This window comes from Bombus fervidus, chromosome 4, assembly GCF_041682495.2.
Source record: "Bombus fervidus isolate BK054 chromosome 4, iyBomFerv1, whole genome shotgun sequence".
NCBI classification, from domain to species: Eukaryota; Metazoa; Arthropoda; class Insecta; order Hymenoptera; family Apidae; genus Bombus; species Bombus fervidus.
In genome coordinates, this window is record NC_091520.1 from 16,857,805 (window position 1) to 16,880,039 (window position 22,235).

Genomic DNA, 22,235 nt, shown 5'->3' on the forward strand with positions numbered 1-22,235 from the left:
GACTAGTTTATCAGCCTTAGATCGGTCATCTGTTTAACTTATATCTACGCGCACAGAGTGTAACTATCTATGTTTACAAAGTTATTGGAATAAAGTGTATATCGTAATATGTTGCTTCGGTGTTATAATCAGTTCAATCACCTCTATTATCATAAACAAAATAGGGGATCGATCGTTTCGTGGCATCGATCATCTAATTGTAACGAGAATTTACGACTCCTGTTGGCGCGCTTCCTCGCGATCGCGTCTCTCCACGAAGCCGTCGAACAGACCTCTTCTACGGAATGTCCATATAATGATAAGCTTCTTATTTCGATAACGTCACACCGATACAACAGATGTCTTTGGTAATTGCTGCGACATCGTATTTCGTATTCGTTTAGCTTCCTTTTTTCCTTGACAAAGGTGCAAGAGAATAAAGCGCGAATAAAAACATTCGTACAGATAATCTTCGTATTTTGCATCCGCTGGCGCAACTCTAAATTTATGTATCGCAAGAAACAGAGGCGCGAAGAACGAAAATTGAGAAACGCGGTTTATCGCGCTTTCCTTGTGCGATCTTCCATCGTTGTTCCATCGTTTTCGAACAAATTACAACTTTCAGTCTTCGTCGATCGTCGCGTGAAAAATTGTGGCACACGTTACTAGCAAGAGTTACGAGAGCAACCGCACGGTCGTCGTCGGACGAGCTGCCCACGCCGATTTTATCGAGACGCTTCGGAACAGCGTGGATTCTGTGCTGCCACGGATAAGTCGACTCATTTATATTTAAACTACATATAATACCGAGACGTTAACGTCGCTTCGATGTCATCCGTAGTCCGTATCGCTAAGCGGACGATAACGTTTAATCTGCTTCTGGTACGCAAGTGCGCTCGCAGATACGTACTCGAAGAAGATCGCGATATCGGCGTTTTCTTGCGCGCATCTTCGTTGTATTTTCATCGACATATTTTTCAAACAAGGTATCGCTTCGTTGCTCGACAAGTCGCGCTGTTAATTCAGAAAAACTCTATCTATTTTCAGGTTCGTACTGGAAATTGAAATCGCCGATATGCAACGTTGTTCAAACGTTGAACTGTTTTGTAAATTCTGATCGTTTTAATAGAAGGTCGGTCTTATCGCAAACGTGTATGCACAACACGAAGTTTATTTGAAATATAATTTTTTAGAAATATACAAATATTCTTTCGCCTTAATTCCGATTTCGCGATACCTCTCGCTGGAAGGCTTCAAGACGTCAACCAAGTTCTTGGATTGTGAATAGTCAGCGTGTCGATTTCTTCGGAAGTGAAACCCTTCAGCGTCATTCTTGGCACGACGTTGTTCAAAATATGAGAAAATCCGTGTCCACCAAATTTCATCTTCGTTTAAAAATGAAAACGCGATACATTTCATTAGAACAGTCAAGAAGGGTCTTTTCGTATTTCTTTTGTTCTATCGGATGTTTGTGCATCGTTTGGAAATTTAAAGGTGCGTCTATCTACAGAACGCACGCAATACAATACATAAAGATTTAAATTGAAACTCGAGATTCTATTACGTGAATATACAGAGTGTTCTGTTACAGGTGTCAGAAAATTTAAAGGATGATTCTTGAAACCAAAATAAGACGAAAATAAAGAGTAAAAAAGTTTCGTTTTCGGCTTTGTTTTTTAATTATTGACGATTAAAAATCGGCCCGAATATCCCTGCACGCGGGCAAACCTCCTTACGCGAACGCAAGGCGGTCAGCCTAAGCAGCGGGGCGTACAGCATATAAAATACACGGTACATAAAATATCCAAAGCGTGCCGATTGTCGTATTTAGCTTCAGTTTCATTTATACGAACATAAAATTGCACAAACGTCCGCAGTCTAGTGATTCATTCAGTAAAGTGTCTAAGTACGTACCAATCTGTGTTTCGTGTGAATGTCGTGACTCAAGAGTACACGATCCAGCTTTTGGTCATCTCGAAAATATTTCACACGATCGATCCGTTGCGCGTCAGAAATCATATCCACCGATGGACTTAGCTGATAAAAGGAACATTCGCATCCGAAAAGATCGAACTGGCAGTAACATTTCGCGTCATCGGCGAACTCCAGAAGGTCCTCGGGGCTCGGTATAGTTCCTGTCGATTTACGAATCGTGTTAACCAGGTAATAAGAGCAAAACAATTGGCAATTGTGCCACGTCATGCACGAAATGAAGATTTATATGGATAAAACAGTTGATGACTTCTCGTTGTCGCGATTTAGAATTTAAATTCTACGGAACTCGGTCCACCTTGGCCTAACGTAACGATATCTATCGTTTAATAGCATATGATTACACGTACGATCGAGATGAGAGAGAATCGCCTTTTTCGCATCGCCGCCAGCTTCTTGGTAAATTCTCATTATCTCCGAGGGTGCCGCGGCATTTCTTCCAGGATGAAAGCTGACGGGGCACTTCAATTGTTGCTGGACCTCGCCGGTTGCTTGGATAGCCCGTTTTTCGAAAGCTACGCGAGAAATCGAAATACGATTCGTACGATTAATCAAAAGTATTCGACTTTGCTCGTACAAAAGCTCATACGAAAAGATTCGGGCTACGCTGTTGAAAACACGGAGATCATTTAAGACCAGAAACGTACGAATGCCTATGGAATACCTCGTGTACAAATTAATTTCACGCAGTAAAAGGTATTTTCGCAAGCCACAAAGATTATAAAAGAAATCGTGTAAAATTAATCGTGTAAAATTGAACTACGAATTTATGGATTTCTCGCAGTAACATTCAACGCAAGATACGTACGCGTAATTGGCCAAGTGCTTCCAACTTCTCCTATGAATCCTGTTTTTACATCAGGATACTCCTCGCAACCAATAGTCATCTCTTTCAACATTACATCGTACATGTCTTCTTTCAGCAAATCCTCCTTAGTTTGAGTCGCGCTAACGTAATAACCTTTTAGCAAATTTAGATAAGAAACAAGTTCGACGTTGTAATAAAACGAATACGAGATTCGCTCGAAGAGTATCCAGTCGCATGATCCTTTCAAAGACTCACGATGCTCGTGTGTCCGTAAATTTCTGAACTTTAGCTGACCTCTCATTACATCTACCGTAAAAAGTTGCTCCACTTACGTACATCAACGTCCAACGCTAAAACGTAAAATGTAAATTATCGCAATTACATAAAATGCATTTGTTAGCGCGCGAAGGCTGGCATAAAAATTTTAGCTCGACCGAAACGATGTTTGGATTTTGACGTTGAATCAACGCATAGTATTCGTTCGAATCCAAATCCGAAGGAACAACTGACACGCAGCCAACTGAATCACCGCCACCCTCGACCAACACCCGTTGATTCGTACCGGTAACGCGTTAACCGGTTAGCTGTTGCGATCTCTTCGAAAAGCGCGTATTTAGAACGTGTCGCAACAAGTAAGCGACGACGAGTATACTCGTCAAACACAGCTGACTGGTTAACGAGCGAAAGGTAGCTCGGCATACGATCGATGTTCCGAGTCACTGTATATCCTGCTATCTTGACGAAATGGCTATTCACGTACGTATAGCGAAATTTGTCTCGAGTGATCTTTTAAGTTACATCAAGATGCGCTCTCGCACGTTCGAAACGACTGAATATGTCACGAACGAATCTGGTATTCGTCGATAAATTGCGAAAATACGTTACCAGTTCCGGCGATGACGTTAATTCCAGTCACTTGGCTGACTTTCCTCATGAATGGAATGTTGCGTTGCAAGCCATAATTACTATTCTCCACGATAGTACCGCCGCCAAATTCTTTGTACAATTTTACATCCTCCAGAATAGCTTCCTCCGTGCATTGATCGTTGTATATTAAATTATACGGGTTACTGTAACTGTGAAAAGAAACGCAAATCTTTGTAATCGTTCCCTACGTTCGTTTGAATCAATACCATAGCTATGATCTGCTACTTTTCGTAGAACGTAGGTAAAGGAATGAACGAAACTTAGATAGAAATTCCGCAGGAGGGCCGTAACCTCCTTCTGCGAGCTAGTTACGCTGCGGAAGGAGGCAGCGGAGCGGGTGAGGGAGCGGGACTCCCATCCCGAGAGGATCGGCCGACGAGGGCACAGCGGTTGGGGGTCCGGACCGCCCCCGGGGATGGGACGCGATGTGACATGGCAGCACACCGCGTCATTTGCGGACAATTATTTATTGTGCGCGGGGGGGCCTGGTGTATCGCCCCAGCGATTCCCGGGCACCCCTCGATCGCAAGAGGGACGGTCATCGTGGAGGTTTTAGTCGGTTGGAGTCCGACACTACCACGCCGCTTTTCCCCCTAGAAGAGGCGGGTGTCCGTGCGGATTTCCTCCACGAAAAGAAAAGAGAAAAAAAAGATAGAAATTCCTGTTCAATTAAATAAAAATGTAACTTTCCGATGTTTGAATTTCGAGCTTCGCTTATTCTTCACTTACGGATATTGTTTCAGCATTCCGACGTTTCGAAGCTCGATTTGGCCATCGAAGAACCGTTTCAAATGACCTGGCGGCTGTACGTAAAACGTGGCAAAGTTCAAGGATAGATGTTCGTGCGTGAGGGTCCTTCCAAGCTGGTTCGCATTTTTCTTTCCAAGAACTTGAAAAGAGATCGTAGTTGAATAACGCGATCGTAACGCCCACCAAAACTTAACGACAAATGTAAATGAGTACGCGAATGAGAATGTAAAAATTACGAATTATACAATTATACAAATATGAATTTTACAATTTCACGTCAACTCACATAATTCAATAGCTTGTAATCTATATGTATAATTCATTTTTTTAATTTTAGTCCTTTTACTATCGAACCTATCGTACTATTATCAGTATCGCACAAGGAATTTATTATTTAATACAAGTACGTTGTATACTTTACCAGTTTCTACAGAACTGGATGCATGCGCCATGCTTCACACGAATATGTACCAGTTTTCCTCCGTATTCGGATTTTCAAAAATCACAAAGAGACCACCGAACAATTTCTGCAGACACGAAATAAGCGAAAAGATAATTAATTCCTGTCTGTACCATATAACGTAACAAAAGTATCGCACACCTAAATAATCTTATTTTTCCGTTTGCAATCGAGTCCTTGAGATTCGTGCGAACAGAAACGCTGGAAAACGTTCAACTCCTTGCTCTACTAGTCACGCACTGACATTTCGTATTTGTATACGTTGTAACACTAGTAAGTTACGTAATAAAAATATGATCTTTAACGCGCGTACTTCGACAAGGTCTTGGGCGAGTCTTTGTCTACCGAATAATCGGACAGATTAAATAAATCTATTTCGATTAAATTAGATCGCTAGGGGAAGGATTATCTTTTAAAAGATAATTCGCTATAACAATTAGAAATCTTTGAAGGAAGCATGAAAACAATTTCAAAGGCGATAAAACGATAGCCTTTTTACCGTAACGAGGTCATTTTTTATCCGAGACAAAAATATCAAATGAAAAAATATTTAACGAATCGAAGGTCATAGTGGCATAAGTCAGGTTTTCGAAGATTTAAACTTACTCCAACTTTCGGAATTATTTTTTAAATAAAAATAATTTAAAAACATAATAAATTGCTTACGATGATAAACGAGTGTCGAAGTGATCGCCACTTCTAAGAAAACTCTACATCTGGTCTTCGGTTTTCTCAAGCGTTGAGGCCATCGATAGCGCATAGACAAAAGAACGCGTCGATGACAGACCACAAGCGGTACACGTGCGACGTTGGCTTCAGGGTTCTTTTAGTCTCAGGGTAACATTGCTTCGCCGTCATAGAAGAGCGCGGCGAAGGAGCCGTCAAACTGAGGAGGGTCTGGGCTCCCCCTCAGACTCGCACGACGGCCCAGGGAATGCGGCACTAGAGAGGGAATGGTCCCCCTCCCTTGCTGCCAACCTCAACCAAGAGGCTTCCTACAACAACAAAGGGAGACGACGACGAAGGAGTGTTGCGATAGCAAATCTAAAAAAAGGAACCGGAACACTCCTGACAAGCGTCATGAAGACCACCGTGGGGTTTTAGTCGGTAAGAGTCCGACACTACCCGCCGCCCCCCAGAGGGCGGCCAGGCGTCCATGATGATTTCCCCACGAAAAAAAAAAAAAAAAGGAAAGGGTAACGTTGCTAGCGTGCGGATCTGGACCAGCTTACATTGTATTCCATACTTTGTACTTTAATATTCACAATATATATATATATACTTACAATACCTTACAATTTACCCACGCGTTTCTTTGATTCCGCATACATCAAATAATCTTAACAACGAGAAACATTGTTTTAGGAAAATTCGCAACCTACTGACTTTTTTCACTCTATTAGGGTGATTTTATAATTATGGAACGTGTTGGAATACAAGGATATTACACGCATAGGCATAAGTAGCCTTACACAGGCACCTACACAGGCATTTGAACAGGACACTTACACAGGTCATACTCATTACTGTATAGAGAGTAGGGTTCAAAATATTTAAGGGATCATGGGTCGCTACCTGCGACTAGTCTCAGAGTAACTGGCCAACAATCAACGATTCTTGTATACGTTGTTAATTATATCGCTCGCTTATATACATCAGGTTCTGTAGTTTTAATAAACATCACTGAATATTATTTTAACAGAAACATTGTGTCTTCCAAAGATTATTAATCTTAACTTTAAGATTAAATTCTAACAGAACGTAATTAACGTATTTCCTTGGTATCGGATTTTTCCGCATTTCGTTGAATGAAATTAAAACCTTAAGAATATTTATTCCAAGTTGGTCTTATAATCTAAATAAAAAGGATAAATTACAAGGTTTCTTATTATTATCATTCATTTTATCCAAACATTTACATTAATAATATTCGTTACATACTTTGGATTACTTTAATAAATTATATCTCAAAATATAATAAACAATTTGACTAATTATTTAGGTAGAGCTATCGTTTTCGAAATTCCTACTGCCATTTTAGTTTCAATTATTTTAATTACTTATTTTTTTTTTTTTTACATATACATTATCTCTATAAGACAGAATTCTTATTTTTATACAATAATGTAGTTTCCAGTATTTCCGCACTCGCATCGCATAGAATGTTCGTTAATATCGTTATAAAAGAAAAAATTCAATCGATACTCTCGTATCTTTGTCTAACTTATAATAACAGATAAATACATTTTAAAAGTTTCCGAGCGGACAGACTTTGCTCTTTACGTACGAGCAAGGATATTTTAGAGAATTTTACTAATAATAATTGATAAAAAGTTTCCTGTTAAATGATTCAACTGATATCACATAATTATATGTATAACAATGTTCGTTCGTTCAATATTAAAATTAATATTTGTTTGTCAAGTTGTTTCTCGTTATCATTTCCACTGATAAAAACTGGAGAAAAGGAACAACACCACGAATAAATTTACACATATTTATAACTTCGTTCCTTCTCCGAACAGAACCCTTGGTTTTGACAAATTTTATTGCAAAACTGGTCGATCGTAGCTATCGCGAGTACTTGTTAATTGCTCGACGAAACGCAATAATATCAAACGAACTAAAAGACTACGGAAATTTTCGAAACGCAGAATCGTACGATTAGACCGCGGATAATTTATGCAAATTCATGTTTTCGTCATTGGCGAATTCTTTATGCCATATCGTTCTACGTAACGTAAAAACTTCAGCGTTTTCAGTTAGTTTAATATCAGCGTGTTTGGTCGAAAACTTATCGCCACGTCTAATACGAAAAAATTCTCAAAGTATAGCGTTCGCATAGAAAAATGCAATTTTCTTTGCTTTTCCTGTCGAGAAACATAAAAATAGATGATATTTGTCTAACAATTTCTTATGAGTCGTTACAAATGAATTATTTGTTACTTTTATTCTAAGTATCCCTTTATTATTATTAGCCCCCATTTTACGATATCGGAGATTAGAAAGAAAGTAACGCTTTATACAAAGTGCAGGCCTTTATTTTGCACATACATCTTTCGCAACGAGTAACACGACAAAGAAATTACTGCAACTTTCGACTCTGTCCAACTGCCATTACAAGACTTGGATAGGCAAAGCAAAAACACACGGCGAAGAAATGAAACGTTTCGTAACGACCCGTTTATACAATTTCGTAGAACGTTAACCCGTTTGTACGACGTTGTTACTTTTCTCTTTTCCTATTTCTCCCCCTTATCTGTACCTTACAACTAAAAAGCGTATCGATGAGTTGTAGGCAACAGTCGAGGATAAGTCAAAGGGAAGAAGCTTCGATCATTCGCTCGGATAGTCGTGTTACTTTCGTTTCATCGAGTATGGAGAGAAAAAATCGTTTAATAACGATAAACGAATAAATAAATAAAATTAAATGAAATAGAAAGAAGAAGAAAATTATCGTAATGAGAATCAAAATCATCAAGCGTATCTGAATTCGAAGCCGATAAAATTGTCGAATGGTTTTCTTTAATTAAAGAGCTTGTCAGCTTCGTCGTAGAAATTCTCTTTGGTTGAATTACGCGCGCAATAATTTTGTATTATACTTACAAATCTCAATGTAATTTTTTTTTTATATCTCCCTCCTTACACGGAAGAGAAAAAGAAATACATACATTACAAACTAACAAGAAAAAAGAAAAGAAGAAATAGCCCGAGTTTCGTGTCTTTTTTCACAGTGCTTCTGAACGCTATAAAATTCATCGTTTCTCAACTTTGTACAGGAATCATAAATCTAAGAATAAAACAGAAAAATGAGAAATATACAGTCGTCTTCAGTCCACCGGGAATATTAATAAATCATTATTCCAAACTACGTTTACAAGGGAAATTCAACAAACGAATAAACGATAATTTGTAAAAGAAAAAGAAAAAAAAAAGAAAAAAAAAAACATGGGATGTGCTTAAATTGAAAAAATTAATGGGACGAGATGCCGTATCACATATATCTATACTTATATATTATATATATACAGATTTCAGTCGGCAATTCGTCTATTCCTTTTTCGTTATCTCTCTTTCCTTCGAATGTATACAATATAAAATGCTACGAGCTTCTCGTGCACTTTTTCATGCAGCACATATCAGAAATCATTGTCGTCATTAGAATGCATACCTTTACGTAGAATCTGGTAACACAATAACGCATCGTTAACGCGCCTAATATACGGCACATATATTTTCTTATGAACATGAACACCAGATACCGTCGTGCAGCGTATCATATCGTGATAAAGAGATTCTTGTCGCATACAATTAAATAATATTCCGACAGTTGAACACCACCGAAAAGTCTATGACATGTGTTTACGTATCGGATCACCCAACTTATTCCGAACAAAGTGATCGTTAGAAACACGTGTTTCCAACGCTCATCGAAGTATAAGAATCAATATAACGTTTAATCGAGATAATACGAAGTTTGTGTGACACAAGGGAGAAACAAGTTGGATATGTTTAAGGCACACCAGAATTAAAAGTGATCGTTAACTACTGTACAGCAAAAAGTTCGTGATCGTATAACGTATACTTCATTCAGAACAATAACTGGGTCTGTCATTGGTAAATATATGACATAGACTTTCATGATATTTCGATGAACACTCGCGAGTAGGGAAAAAAGACTTCCGACTCGCTTATGGTCCTCAGAATCGTTTAGACCTACGCTCTAAGACGAACGAATAGTACACGCGTGCCATCTCTAATTTCTCGTATTAAGATTATCGTAGCGCAAAAACTTTGAACGTGTGGGAAGACGACTATCTTCAACGAATACGTAAACATAACTTAGATCGGCGATATGTATAATGGTATAAATAGAAAAAGACCTGACAAAATGAAAACCTTCTTGAAGTATAGTAATTAAGACGTTCTTTGTAAAATCGATATTTTCACGATGGGTTGTGGCAAAAATTGTTGAGTAACAATGAAATAAACACGACTCTCGTTTTAAAAAGGCGAAGACTAACGATTACAGATATAACGATGGAAATCAATCAAAGTCGTTTATAATTTATTAAAAGATGTAAAATGCCTATGGTAAAAAGATACCTATGCTAATGGAAGACTAGCAGCACTATCTTAACGCGAGACAAGGACAATACTCCGTACTGCATCACAAACTATTGTACCACTGCGAGAGAAATCGTCCGCGAAGCTAGGATAGAAACTAACGGTCAAAACGTTTGTCGTGTGCCACAAACAATTACAGATCGGACAAAAATACAGGCGATTAACAACGAAACATAAGAAAGGACGACTGGCATCTGCGAAGAAACATGTACACCGAAGAAAAGTTATCTTTATCGATGAGAAACGGTTCAACTTGGATGGTCCACTCGCATGTTCGTACTATTATCGAGATATTCGAAAAGAACCATTAAGAAAAATAAATAGTACGATTTACCTGCAATTAATAAAAAGTCACATTGACAAGTATGCAGAATAAATTGCTAATCCAGAATATATGTTCCAGCAAGATAATGCTGCTGTGCTTATGGCAAAAATTATTCAAGAATATTTTTCAAATGAGAAAATTTCCGTTCTTCGATGGCCAGCGTGTTCCTCGAACTTCGATATCATTGAGAACTATTGTAGATTGCTATTACGAGCTATCTACACAGAAGGCAGACAATTCGAAGATTTGCACGATTCAAAATCCTGCAATAAAAGAGAATTGGAAAATATTTTCCAATGCACAATTAATGTCTTGTATAAATCCTTATCAATCAGGATGACTGAAGTAATTGATAACCATGGAGGCTCTGCACATCATTAAAAACATCTATAACTACGTTATTTATATACTTTTGTATTTATAACTTATGTAATATGAAATATAAGCTTATATTTTTCAAGTGTGCTATCACTTCGTCTGTGTCCATTTGTGTATTTATACTAAGAGAACTCATTGATGTAATGTCGATCTAAATAATGTTTAGATTAGATAGATAGCGGAAGGTAATCTTCATACAACATTCAAAGTTTTCACAGTACCATAATTATAATATGAGAAATTAAAGATAGCACGCGTGTTCTGTCTTTTTGTCTAGAATTATTATTACCCATTGCACAACAGTGCATTACATCGTGCATAAAACAATCTATCCATGATGAAACCAATTCCAAGATCAATCCAACGGTGACTACTTCACGACGAGAATTGCACGATCGTCCAATGACCACTAACATGGCCAAAAATATTCTTTTTGTTGTTTGTATGTTTTCATGATCACTAAATCAGCAACGGTAATTATATGAATAATAGTACTTGTAGCACTAATGGTGATAATATAGTAATAATAATTTACATTTACACTTTTCCATACTTATTTACTCAGTTAATTAATTATATTTCCTATCTACTTACGACATGCTTACGTTTACACTCGTTCATACTTCAACGCAATACAGTCTGTACTCAATCCTTAATGAAAATCATTAAACACTCGAACATATATATATATATAAAAGTAAGACAAGCAATTGTAAAAAATATACAGTGAAACGCGTAATGTACAAAATCGATGAAATAGATATTGCTGAACCTCTCTCACCCTCTCTCTCTCTCTCTCTCTCTCTCTCTCTTTCTCTCTCTCTCTCTCTCTCTCTCATGCTTTCCTCTTTTCTCTTTTTCTCTCTCATTCACTCACTCACTCACTCACTCACAAGTGCGCGCGCACGCGCACGCACACACTTTCTCTCAAAAAACTATCGATCATCCAAAAGTACCTTCTTTCTTTTCCGACAAATGTAATAAAAAATAAACGACCCAGAGAATAGCGTTTAGCTTACTTTTTAGCTTCTCAAACAGACGTAGCACTACTAAAAGTCTACGGAAACGATATAAATATTAAAGATAATAATAGCACTGCTCAGACGAAATTGACGAGTGCACGCGAAAGTATGGATCCACAATGAGCTAAATTAGTTGAAAAATTGATCGTATCGATCAATACAAAAGTAAATGGTGACGCGCAATAATGCTTCATTTTATAGCAATCTTGCACACAATAGGATATCTTCATAAACTATCGTCGCTATCATCGGCATGAGCTTCAACTGAGACATTTGCGGCGAGCCTCGCGGCACTTGCTTCTCTACTAGTATCAATCTCTTGTTCCATCGAATTACTCTGCATCTGCTGTTCGTCTATACGTATATGTGTACATAAATGATACCATAACACGTTAACAATGTTAATAAGTTTTACGTAGTAAAGTTTCGTTTATGTAAAATTTATACGTTGAATATTATGCTAATTACCTGATTGAGTCGCTGGAGATTCTTCGTCTCCTTGACCTGGACCTAATATAGCTTCTTTCATTTGACTATTAACACCCTTTGGATCTAAGTCCGTCGCCCAACTAAAGTACATTAGTGCAAGATCGGTATTACCCAACTTTTTATGTACCTAATGAAAAAAAAAAACAACTTAAGTAAAAGAATATAGAATGTAATGACAAAAAAAAAAAAAAAAAAAAAGAACATAGCAATGCTTACTTTCCCTATTGAATAATAGACTAGAGACTCTTTGGGTACAATATTTTTTAATTCCTCAAATTCCCTAAGTGCTTCCGCATGCCGACCAATTGAGAAGTTGATACTTGCACGATGAAATTTGCATAACATATTATCAGGATCATTTGCAATTGCAGTATTCAGAGTCTTTAAAGCTTCATCAGTTTTCTTCAGTGCATGTTGCACAACACCAATGTGACACATTATTGCCGAATTCTGTGGACTAATTTGTAAAGCGCGTTGAAAATGCAATTCTGCTAGACTATATTGTTCCTGTTTAGAGAATATTGTCCCTAATCCAAACCTATAAAATAATATAAACAACATATGTAAAATAATACAATTATCTCGTTATAAAATATCTTGTAATTTCCTAAACAATTTCTTCGATTAAACTTACCATGCATTATAATGCCTAGGATCAAGTCTGATAGCGTTACGAAATGCAGTAATTGCCTTATCCAATTCTTCTGTAAGAACATACTCATGACCAAGCAGTGTGTAGGCATATGGAAAATTGGGATCTACCTATACATTTGAAAAATAAAATTTGCATCTCAACTGACAAATTTATCACTATATAAAAAAATGTAAAACGAAAATTAAAATCTCCGTTAATATTAAAGTGTACAAATAAACAACGTACTTGAATAGCTCTTTGAAAGAATTTAATTGCAGTTTCATGCTCAGTTTGTGCAGAAAACAGATTTCCTGTAGCGCACCAAGCTGCTGGAGAATTACGATCTTCGGAAACAAGTTCTTGTGCTAGAGTAGACAGTTGCACTTCAGCATGCAAATGCCACAAAACTGTACTATAAATTTCCATAAGTTCAGTCCTTTGAGGTTCCAACTGCCTCACTTCAGCGAAGTAACTACCAAAAAATAGTGAGTTAGAATTTCTTATCAACTATTTCAACTTTTTAATTTTACAGTTTAGTGGACACCAACCTAGCAGCTTTCTTATAATCTACCATTTCAAAATGTGCACGAGCTAACATAGATAATACCCATCCTGTATTATAATGTCGTGCTGGAAGAACACTTAATATTTCAACAGCTTGGGTACAATTAAATTGACTTAAATGTTGATATGCCTCTCCCAATTCTTGTAGCAATGACATTAAACCCTCTGAAGAAAAGAAAGAAATATATATGTGTATATACACGCATATATACATAATACATAAACTGTTGAGAAAAAATAATTTCTTCCAAAACGAAGTTATAATATTGATAACATACCAGCACATTGTTTCTGGAGTGTTACTGCACAGACATTAGTACTACCTTGATTGTTTAATGCATTTACATTAGCTACAGCTTTTTCTGATGTAATCGTTTCAGTTTTTTCTTTTTCATTTCGATTTCTCTCATTTAATTCATTAAAGTTAGCTTTATTTAAGTTAGTTTTTGAAAGTCTAGCTTTTGTTTTGCGAGACGGAGACTTTGGAGTAGCAAATTTATTTCTATTTGGAGATTTATTATTTTCCTAATAAAGAAAAAAATTATTTTGAGTATAGTTATAATACTATAACACTGAATGTACCTACAATATCATACAATACCACACAGTTAAGAACAAAAAATTATAATAAAACAAATAAATCTACCTTGACTGAATAGCTGTGACTGAAGAGCCTTGAGGAACGTCTAACATTGGTACCTTGCAGTGTTGGTGGAGCTGGTGTTGGAGTGGTAGGTGTAGCTGTTACAATATTAGCGTTATTACTCGTATTTCCAGATTGAGAAAAAACTGGTTTCCCTTGCTGTAAAGGAGTTTCCTTCCTTGACATTAACTGCTGCAGGTTAAAATATTTTCTATATAATTTAGTATATTACGGCATATATATATGCATTTATAAATCAAATGGTTGCAACTTAAATCTTACCCCTACATGAGCCCTTAAACTGCTAACACGTTTTGCTAGACTTTTCTGATCATTAGCTTCTGTAAGAGTAGTATGTGAAGGTAAAACTGTTGGTTCAGGTGTATTGCTTTCCAATGGTAAAATACCAAAACTTGGAGTAAGTGGGCTCATTGTATTATTGAACATACTACGATACCGTGGAAGTTTAGCTCTTGGCGATATTGAAGGACAATTATTATAATGCGTAGGTAAACTTTGTGGACTTTCATCTACAGGAGAATATAATCGTATACCAGGTCCAACGCCATTAATTATAGTTGATGCCATTGTGATTTGTGCAGGGGTACTATAAAATACAAATAATATAATATAAAATTATTTAAATACTTTAAAAATTGCATACTTACACAGTAGTGCCATTTGTAGGTGTACCATTTGAATTATTTGTAGGTACAATGAGATCAGATTCAGTTGCATAAATGGGAGTAGGTGTACTACCATGGCACATTGCAAAATTATCTAATTTATCTAACTGAAAAATTTTTGTAGGATCTACTACTTCACCAACATTACATAATTCCTCAAATGAATGCCAAAGAAATGGATTTAGCTTCAAAGCCAATTTATGCGCATCATTTCCCTTTGCTGTACGCATCATCTTATAATAAATCTTTGCTATAATCTGAAGCGAGAAGCATGCATGTTCTCCAAATTGAATTGCTATTTCTTCCAGATTTTTCAGCTGTTTATAATATCCCCCAATTATCACAGCTTCTGCTTCTGCATATCTGGTAATTAAAATATCAAATTATATAGATACATTAAAATAACAAAATGGAACAATTTAATACTTACTTCTCTAAATCATAACAACATTTGGCTAAAAGAAATCTGCATTGTGCAGAATTTGGAGCTTTCTTGGAAAGTAGTGCATAAGCTTGTCTAACTCGCCCTGATCTATAATAACATGTTGCCAAAAGAAATAAAGTTTCCTCTGAGTCAACTAAAATGACAATATAATATCATAATTAAAAGATATCAAGAGATAAATTGAATGTTATAAAAATTATAATTAAAAAACCTTGCCTTCTGCACACAACCTTTCTGCTAAAAATATTGCATCTGGATAAGCATAATGATTTAAACAATGCCATATGGCCGCCTGTAATCATACATGTTAGAATATATTGACATAACACACAAATACACATAGTGACAAAAACATTTAATCATACTTTTACAAATACAAAAGTACATACATCATATTTGTTGTTAACTTCTAATACACAAAGAAACATGCTAACACTCATAAAAATTTATTGGTTTATGTACAAAATACAAAAGATTCATAAACGTCATAAAGGTTTGTACTTATTTATAGTCATATCCCCTCCCGTTTACGTCCATTTCGCAAAAGCAAACAACCCTAAAGAAGTTCACCCTCACATAAGAATATATTCAATATCAAATAAACTAGAATCTTGATAACCTGATTAATGGTAGAATATCGCGAAAGTAACGAAACATCATAAAATATCGCACAGAATTGAAAATCAATTTTCTGTTGAATAACAAACATGCGTGTAAACGGTTTTCAATTTCTCATGTCAGTATCAATAAGTGTGGATGATGCGTCCAGATAGAAAATCACACGTCACTGCCAGTTATTTCTCAAACTTAATCAACTTTACCTGCACTGGCTCCTGTACAATCATCGTTCACACGGCAGACTTGGTCATATAAGAATAATCTCGAACGTTTCAAGAAAATTTAATGAAGAAAATCCAAAGTCGAATGACTGGTGTGTATAAAAATTTCTTAGGAGTCCATCTTTGCTCCGATTCTTTTGAAGTGAACAACTAACTTCAGAACCAAGGTTTACCAACATTAGAGGAATGTCAATTCCATAAGGAATTAATAGTGTATTTGTAGAAGAACTAAAGCTATCTTCAAGAGTTAAATACTTTCAACAGAAATTACTTTTTCTACAAATATAAATTTTAAGTTAATAACATACCGTTTATTTAATGTTTCATTTAAAATTTAAAGACGTAGGGAAAAACTAAATTTCTATCACGATTATCCGATATGTATTTATATATATCAAATTCTTACGATAAAAATAATTATAAAATTGTTATTAATCATATTAATGATTATATCAGCATAGAACATTGCTTAACTTTGTTATAAATATATTTATTACATCTTATGTACTTTATTTTAGTGTTTTATTATTAACGTTATAACAACGCGAGTTTTGAAAATTTAAATAATTTGTTAAATTTTGTTGGTAACATACTAAAGCTACCCATAGAGTATAGAGATATAAGGATGGAATACGTGAGCGAGCTGAAAAAGTGATATAGGAATGAAAAGAGAATGCTTCATAGAGACTCTTTGGATCCTTGTCTAATAAAGTATGCACATTCGTACAATAAATATGAAGTATAACACCAATCTATGAATATTATGTCCATGCACCGATCAACAAACGGCGACAATGTCATGCCTGATCAGATAAGGACTGAAGGGACCTTTACACAACATTCTCTTTCTATTCTCATATTGCATCCACTTACATGGAAACATATGACCGCGTACTCTATCTGTATACATATATATTTATAAATACATATATAAAACTACCTCTACCTACCGACAAAAGCTTCGCTGCTAGCGAAAAAATATACAATAAATCACTAAGCTTAAAATATCGAAATGTATTATAATTAATAATGAATATAAAAATGTTTGTTTAATTGATACTAATTGACACCAACGTTTAATTGATATTAATATAAAACTAAATCGATGTATTCAAAACATTACAAATTACACCTGTATGTGTATATCCATAGTATAAGTCATTAGTCCAAAACAATAAGTAGCATTTTGCAATTTTATTCTTAGTAAAATAAATAAAAAAGTAAAATATTGATATAATTAAGATATCAATAAATTTATCATGTTGGAGTATACCTTAAGAACATTCTTGAAATCCATATACATAACAATCATGTAAGTACTTACTTACATTTTTACATAAAATAATAACATAAAGATAAATGAGGCGAAAATATAAGCATATCTTTTTTATAGGCAATGAAGCAATTATGTAAAAATATACTTTATAAAGATGTATTGTTTACTGCATACCTGTTTTCACTCAAGCCTTCGTTTAACATCAAAGATCAAGTTAACATATATTTGTATTTGTATTGGTCTTATTATATTGCTTAATTATTTTGGAGCATTCACACATTTATTTGAAATTACATATGATTCAAATTTTGTTTACCCATACGAAGGTGATGTACATGAATTTGTGAATGCATTACGACATAATAGAAAACCTACTGTTGAACCTATAAATGAATATAAATATGCATTTTTAATTGATAATGAACAAAAATGCGTAGACCCCGCATACAACATGTTTCGTGTTGTCTATATAGTAAAATCTGCAATAGAAAATTTTGAAAGACGATTAGCAATTAGAAATTCCTGGGGTTATGAAAAAAGATTTTTTGATGTACCCTCAAGAACAATCTTTATGTTAGGTGTACATCCATATGATGATGAACTTCAAACAAAAGTGAGAATTGAAGCTACAAAATATAAAGATATCATACAAGCAGATTTTATAGATTCATACTATAATAACACTATCAAAACTATGATGGCTTTTAAATGGCTAGTAAAATATTGTTCTAACTCAAAATTTTACATGTTTGTCGATGATGATATATATGTTTCTGTAAAAAATGTTTTAAGATTTATAAGAAATCCAACTAACTATCCTGATTATTTAAAAGAGCCAAAAAAAATCGATACCCATAAAAAGAGAGAAATTAAAGATAGTGATAAAATGGAAGAGTTAAGTAATGATACAATTACACAAAAAAATGTTCATACTTTTGATAGAAAGAATTTATTTGTTTATGAAAAATTAAAAAGAACACTTTTTATGCATAGATTAAAGCAAGATTTTTATAATAAAACATTACATACACTTCCTGCAAATAATTTTGATATACAAAATAGTATAAATTTAAAACCTCACCAGAAAGAACGTATAAAAGATGAATTGACAATGAATAGAACAAAAAGACAAATTTTTGATTTTGAACTTCCAGAAGATGTTAGATTATTTGCAGGATTTGTATTTGTATCTTCACCTCATCGTCACAAGTCTTCTAAATGGTATATTTCTCTTAATGAATATCCTTACCATTTATGGCCACCATATGTTACAGCTGGTGCATATATACTGTCTAAAGAAGCTCTTTTAGATATGTATTATACTAGCCTTTATACTAAGTATTTCAAATTTGATGATATTTTTTTAGGCTTAGTTGCGAAAAAGGCAGACATAGAACCTTTTCATTGCGAAGAATTTCATTTTTATAAGAAGGATTATACAAAATTTAATTACAAATATGTAATAAGTTCTCATGGATATGGAAATCCAAATGAGTTATTGAATGTATGGAATGAACAAAAAGCTCTTGGTAATGCCTAAATTTTTAATTGCATCTAAAATATTTCTAATATGAGTTTTATTTAAACATGAATATATTTTTATAAACATGTGAAAATAAAATTAAATATTATGTAGTTCCATATCACTCATATTTCTAAATAAGGAAATCAGTATGTTATATATATTTATTTTATACAATAAATATATTTAACTATTGTATAATGTACCCTCATTAGTAATTCAAAATATGTATACTTGAAAACAATTTTTTGAAGTCAAATTATAATAGATAAATTAAAGTGAATACAATAAGTGTACATACATAATTAAAACTATGGTTAATTCGATGATATATGTATAGGAATTTCATCTCATAATATGAATTACTGAAAGGTTAATGAATTAATTAATAATAGACTAAAAATTCTTTAATATAATCAATTTATTATAAACTATATTTAAAAATAGTCTTATAAGAACAGACATAAATATAATAATCAATTTTTATATACATAATAAGTTATTATAGTAAATATAATTACTTATATAATGCTTTTATACGAATATCACATAATTTATAACTCATATTTGAATAACTAGTTACAATTAATACTAGTTATTATATATGACACAAAAGCAGGGAATTATTAATAAGGGAACATATGCTCGCATACAGCATTATAGCATAGAAATATATGTACAAACGTCTTAGCAGATAAGTCAAAATAACAAAAAATAATGAACTAAGAAACATATAGTAAGCTATATAGTAATTAGGATATAGCTACATTTAGGTAGTAAATTAAAATTTATCTTAGTGGAATAAATTTAGATAGAAACAAAATGTATTAAATGTGCAAATGTTCAAAAGAGATTGTAATAGGCATAAGCTTCAATACAATAAACGAATACAATACAATACAATACTAATATGTAATATTATTACACAAAAACTATTATCTCACACAAACTTTATCAACAAAAGTAAATTATTTTATATCATCCTTACATAAAAAATGAAAATACAACTGCAACATAAGATTATAGATTATAGATTATAAAAAAATAAAATATTCTATCACATAAATATAAGGATTTTAAAGAACAAGTTGTAAATTTTTTAGATATTTACAATTTTGTACTTGTTGCACTGATATCTATAGATTTGTCTCTATTTATAGTTACAAGTTCAGTAAATATATTTTGTAAATTTATAAACACAGTGTTCCCCATTTTGTTTAATTTTTATTTTACATTTATCATTGACACTGTTGCTTGTCCATGTTAGCTTTAACTAATGTTTGGTCTAAATTTGTAGCTTCTCTCTTGATCATATTTAATAAAAGTTGTGAACTTTCCAAAATCTGTAATTGTAACAACTCTTATATAAATTCTTATAATAATAAATATACTTGTATCTATATATTATAGTTACTATTTATGGTTACTTGTGACATAACAAGTTTTTATTAAATCTAATTTTTGTTCTAAAGTATAAGAAACAATAGATATACCTTTACATATGCTGTTTCCGTATCTGTAATAGTTCTATCATATTCATTTCTGACTGCTATCTTTTTACTTAAACTATCATTTAGGCGTGTTAATTTATAAGACAACTTTTCTATTTCTCTTTGCAAATGATTTTTTTCTTCTTCCTGAGATTCAATTTCCGCTTGTAACTCTGTACGCCTCAATTTCATCTCTTCTAAACCTGCAGAAAATAAAAAATTAATAAAGTAACATATCAATATTTACATACACAAACTTATAACCTATATGTATCATTTAATATTATATTAAAATCCATTTCTACTTTATGTGTTCATATTTGAATATAAAATAATAATAAAACAAACATATCGTATTAATTACATTGATTACAAATAAATAAATATAAATTTACACTTTACAAGTTCTTGATTATATGTTTGCAAAGCAGCACCGTGTTGAGACATTTCAAACCCTCCATGCACAAATAATAAAATTATAATATTTCTACAGCACCCAACAAAAATTATTTTTCTATTAAAAAATTCAACAATAATTTATGCTTATACAATTAACGTACATATACGAAACTAAACGAAGGTTTCTGTTTTTGGCGCGGAGTTTATAATACACCACTTTCAACGCATGCGCAATTGTTAATATAATTGATTATAATTTAAAAATCTTATATAATATTGTTTTTAACAACTAATTTTTGAGACTGAAAGAGTTATTTAGAACTTGATAATATCGTTCAGTAATCAAAATATAAAATATTTAAAAAAATTTTAAATGTTCTTTTCAGCCATAAAATAAAAACTAAACTGAAAAATAAAATTCTTGATTAAAGACTAGATTTTTGTATTCAAATCTTTTTATATCTTTATTTCATATTCAAAATAAGCCCTCAAAATTCGGAACAGATCTGTTCAGCAGTTTTCGATTAATTGTGGTGATCGATTTTGAAAATATCGTTCTGAGAAAAACGTGTTTTTCGTACACTTGTCGGTATCTTTTATAGATATTACGAAAAATTTTGAAATTTCATTAGTACTATAATGACACTCAACTATCATGATTATATTGGTAGAACTTGAAACGATTAATTCTGAAAATGTATACAAAAGTTACAAGATATTTAGTATAAATATATATATTTTGTAGAAATTACAAAAATATTTAAACAGGCAATTATCTGCGATATTAATAAGACTGAATATTCGGTGGGTAGGACGATTTAAAGCATTTATTAGATGTGTAAGGTGACCTATCATACTTTATATTAATTTTTTGCAAAACATAAATTTGCAGTAAATATCTTGCATCTTTTGTATATATTTTCAGAGGGTTCAAATTTTTCTAGTATAATCATAGCAGTGACGTCTCATTGTAGTGCTAATGAAATTTCAAAATGTTTTATATAATACGCACAATATATGTATAGAAATTTTCTGTGGCGAGTGTACCAGTACTTTTGTCAGCCACTGTATACTTACTTAAAGAAAATATCAAAATCCAACAATCGAATTTTTCGAAATTTCTAACTACAGAAGACCTCTTAAAGAATTGTACTGGAAAAAAACAATGCAGCTTTTCGCCTTGCCTTTTAAAGGCGTCACGAAGTGTTTTCATCTACCAAGGTGTAATAAATACACCTTTCGCCCGAGATCTTCACACTAACGTGAAAGCCTTAGAAACGTGCAGTTATATTCTACTTGTATCCATCTAGACGTAAATAAATCAGTATTGTTGAAGCAAAATCTTGGTGTATTTTAACATTTAAATGTTTTGTTACAGTGTTTTGTTACAGAAAAGTGCACTAATGTACCAAATGGTACCGTTAATACTAATATTTCTAAAATCAAACATCCATGATGTATCAATATTATTTTATGTTTG

At 33.4% G+C, this 22,235-nt stretch overlaps 4 protein-coding genes across 11 annotated transcripts; 1 reads left to right on the forward strand and 3 right to left on the reverse strand.

Annotated features, from left to right (window-relative positions):
* Positions 1 to 1,118: 1,118 nt before the first annotated feature.
* LOC139986472 (phosphotriesterase-related protein) lies at positions 1,119 to 11,550 on the reverse strand. 3 transcript variants are annotated; one of them, XM_072001851.1, is made up of 8 exons: positions 11,341 to 11,550; positions 4,878 to 4,983; positions 4,436 to 4,595; positions 3,665 to 3,855; positions 2,780 to 2,932; positions 2,322 to 2,486; positions 1,894 to 2,114; positions 1,119 to 1,364 (listed from the first exon to the last, which is right to left on the reverse strand). In XM_072001851.1, the coding sequence occupies exons 2-8, from the start codon at positions 4,906 to 4,908 to the stop codon at positions 1,233 to 1,235; spliced, it is 1,053 nt and encodes a 350-aa protein (XP_071857952.1). In that variant the 5' UTR covers positions 4,909 to 4,983; positions 11,341 to 11,550; the 3' UTR covers positions 1,119 to 1,232. The 3 variants fall into 3 exon arrangements, with proteins under 3 accessions (XP_071857952.1, XP_071857951.1, XP_071857950.1); XM_072001850.1 differs by lacking the exon at positions 11,341 to 11,550 and adding an exon at positions 9,088 to 9,809; XM_072001849.1 differs by lacking the exon at positions 11,341 to 11,550 and adding an exon at positions 5,056 to 5,290.
* A 200-nt stretch (positions 11,551 to 11,750) lies between these two features.
* Cdc27 (cell division cycle protein 27) lies at positions 11,751 to 16,227 on the reverse strand. The gene is made up of 13 exons (XM_072001780.1): positions 16,051 to 16,227; positions 15,446 to 15,521; positions 15,215 to 15,362; positions 14,767 to 15,147; positions 14,381 to 14,705; positions 14,102 to 14,290; positions 13,734 to 13,980; positions 13,440 to 13,620; positions 13,138 to 13,363; positions 12,892 to 13,019; positions 12,474 to 12,795; positions 12,237 to 12,384; positions 11,751 to 12,122 (listed from the first exon to the last, which is right to left on the reverse strand). Exons 1-13 carry the CDS (start codon positions 16,072 to 16,074, stop codon positions 11,995 to 11,997), a joined length of 2,523 nt encoding a protein of 840 aa, XP_071857881.1. The 5' UTR covers positions 16,075 to 16,227; the 3' UTR covers positions 11,751 to 11,994.
* Positions 16,228 to 16,683: 456 nt separating this feature from the next.
* On the forward strand, positions 16,684 to 19,769 carry Brn (beta-1,3-galactosyltransferase brn). The gene is made up of 2 exons (XM_072001811.1): positions 16,684 to 17,380; positions 17,462 to 19,769. The coding sequence occupies exon 2, from the start codon at positions 17,499 to 17,501 to the stop codon at positions 18,882 to 18,884; it is 1,386 nt and encodes a 461-aa protein (XP_071857912.1). The 5' UTR covers positions 16,684 to 17,380; positions 17,462 to 17,498; the 3' UTR covers positions 18,885 to 19,769.
* Positions 19,770 to 19,799: 30 nt separating this feature from the next.
* Positions 19,800 to 21,968, reverse strand: LOC139986492 (microtubule nucleation factor SSNA1). Of its 6 annotated transcripts, none has more exons than XM_072001883.1 (3): positions 21,833 to 21,968; positions 20,360 to 20,559; positions 19,800 to 20,209 (listed from the first exon to the last, which is right to left on the reverse strand). In XM_072001883.1, exons 1-3 carry the CDS (start codon positions 21,966 to 21,968, stop codon positions 20,105 to 20,107), a joined length of 441 nt encoding a protein of 146 aa, XP_071857984.1. In that variant the 3' UTR covers positions 19,800 to 20,104. The 6 variants fall into 6 exon arrangements, with proteins under 6 accessions (XP_071857984.1, XP_073967785.1, XP_073967786.1 ...); XM_074111684.1 differs by having other exon boundaries at positions 20,294 to 20,559; XM_074111685.1 differs by lacking the exon at positions 21,833 to 21,968 and adding an exon at positions 20,721 to 20,994.
* Between the last annotated feature and the right edge of the window lie 267 nt (positions 21,969 to 22,235).

Excerpts from the sequence above, each read along its gene's own strand:
- LOC139986472 (XM_072001851.1), bottom strand. The coding sequence starts at position 4,908 with ATGGCGCATGCATCCAGTTCTGTAGAAACTG. Across the intron at positions 2,933-3,664 it reads TAACGTCATCGCCGGAACTG|GTTATTACGTTAGCGCGACT; the intron begins GTAACGTATTTT and ends ATTTGCTAAAAG. Across the intron at positions 2,115-2,321 it reads GATTCTCTCTCATCTCGATC|GAACTATACCGAGCCCCGAG; the intron begins GTACGTGTAATC and ends GTAAATCGACAG.
- Cdc27 (XM_072001780.1), bottom strand. The coding sequence starts at position 16,074 with ATGATTGTACAGGAGCCAGTGCAG. Across the intron at positions 14,291-14,380 it reads GTTTAAGGGCTCATGTAGGG|CAGTTAATGTCAAGGAAGGA; the intron begins GTAAGATTTAAG and ends TTTAACCTGCAG. Across the intron at positions 12,796-12,891 it reads CCTAGGCATTATAATGCATG|GTTTGGATTAGGGACAATAT; the intron begins GTAAGTTTAATC and ends ATTATTTTATAG.
- Brn (XM_072001811.1), top strand. The coding sequence starts at position 17,499 with ATGTATTGTTTACTGCATACCTGTTTTCACTCAAGCCTTCGTTTAACA.
- LOC139986492 (XM_072001883.1), bottom strand. The coding sequence starts at position 21,968 with ATGAAAACACTTCGTGACGCCTTTAAAAGGCAAGGCGAAAAGCTGCAT. Across the intron at positions 20,560-21,832 it reads GATTTTGATATTTTCTTTAA|GTTTAGAAGAGATGAAATTG; the intron begins GTAAGTATACAG and ends TATTTTCTGCAG. Across the intron at positions 20,210-20,359 it reads CGGAAACAGCATATGTAAAG|ATTTTGGAAAGTTCACAACT; the intron begins GTATATCTATTG and ends TTACAATTACAG.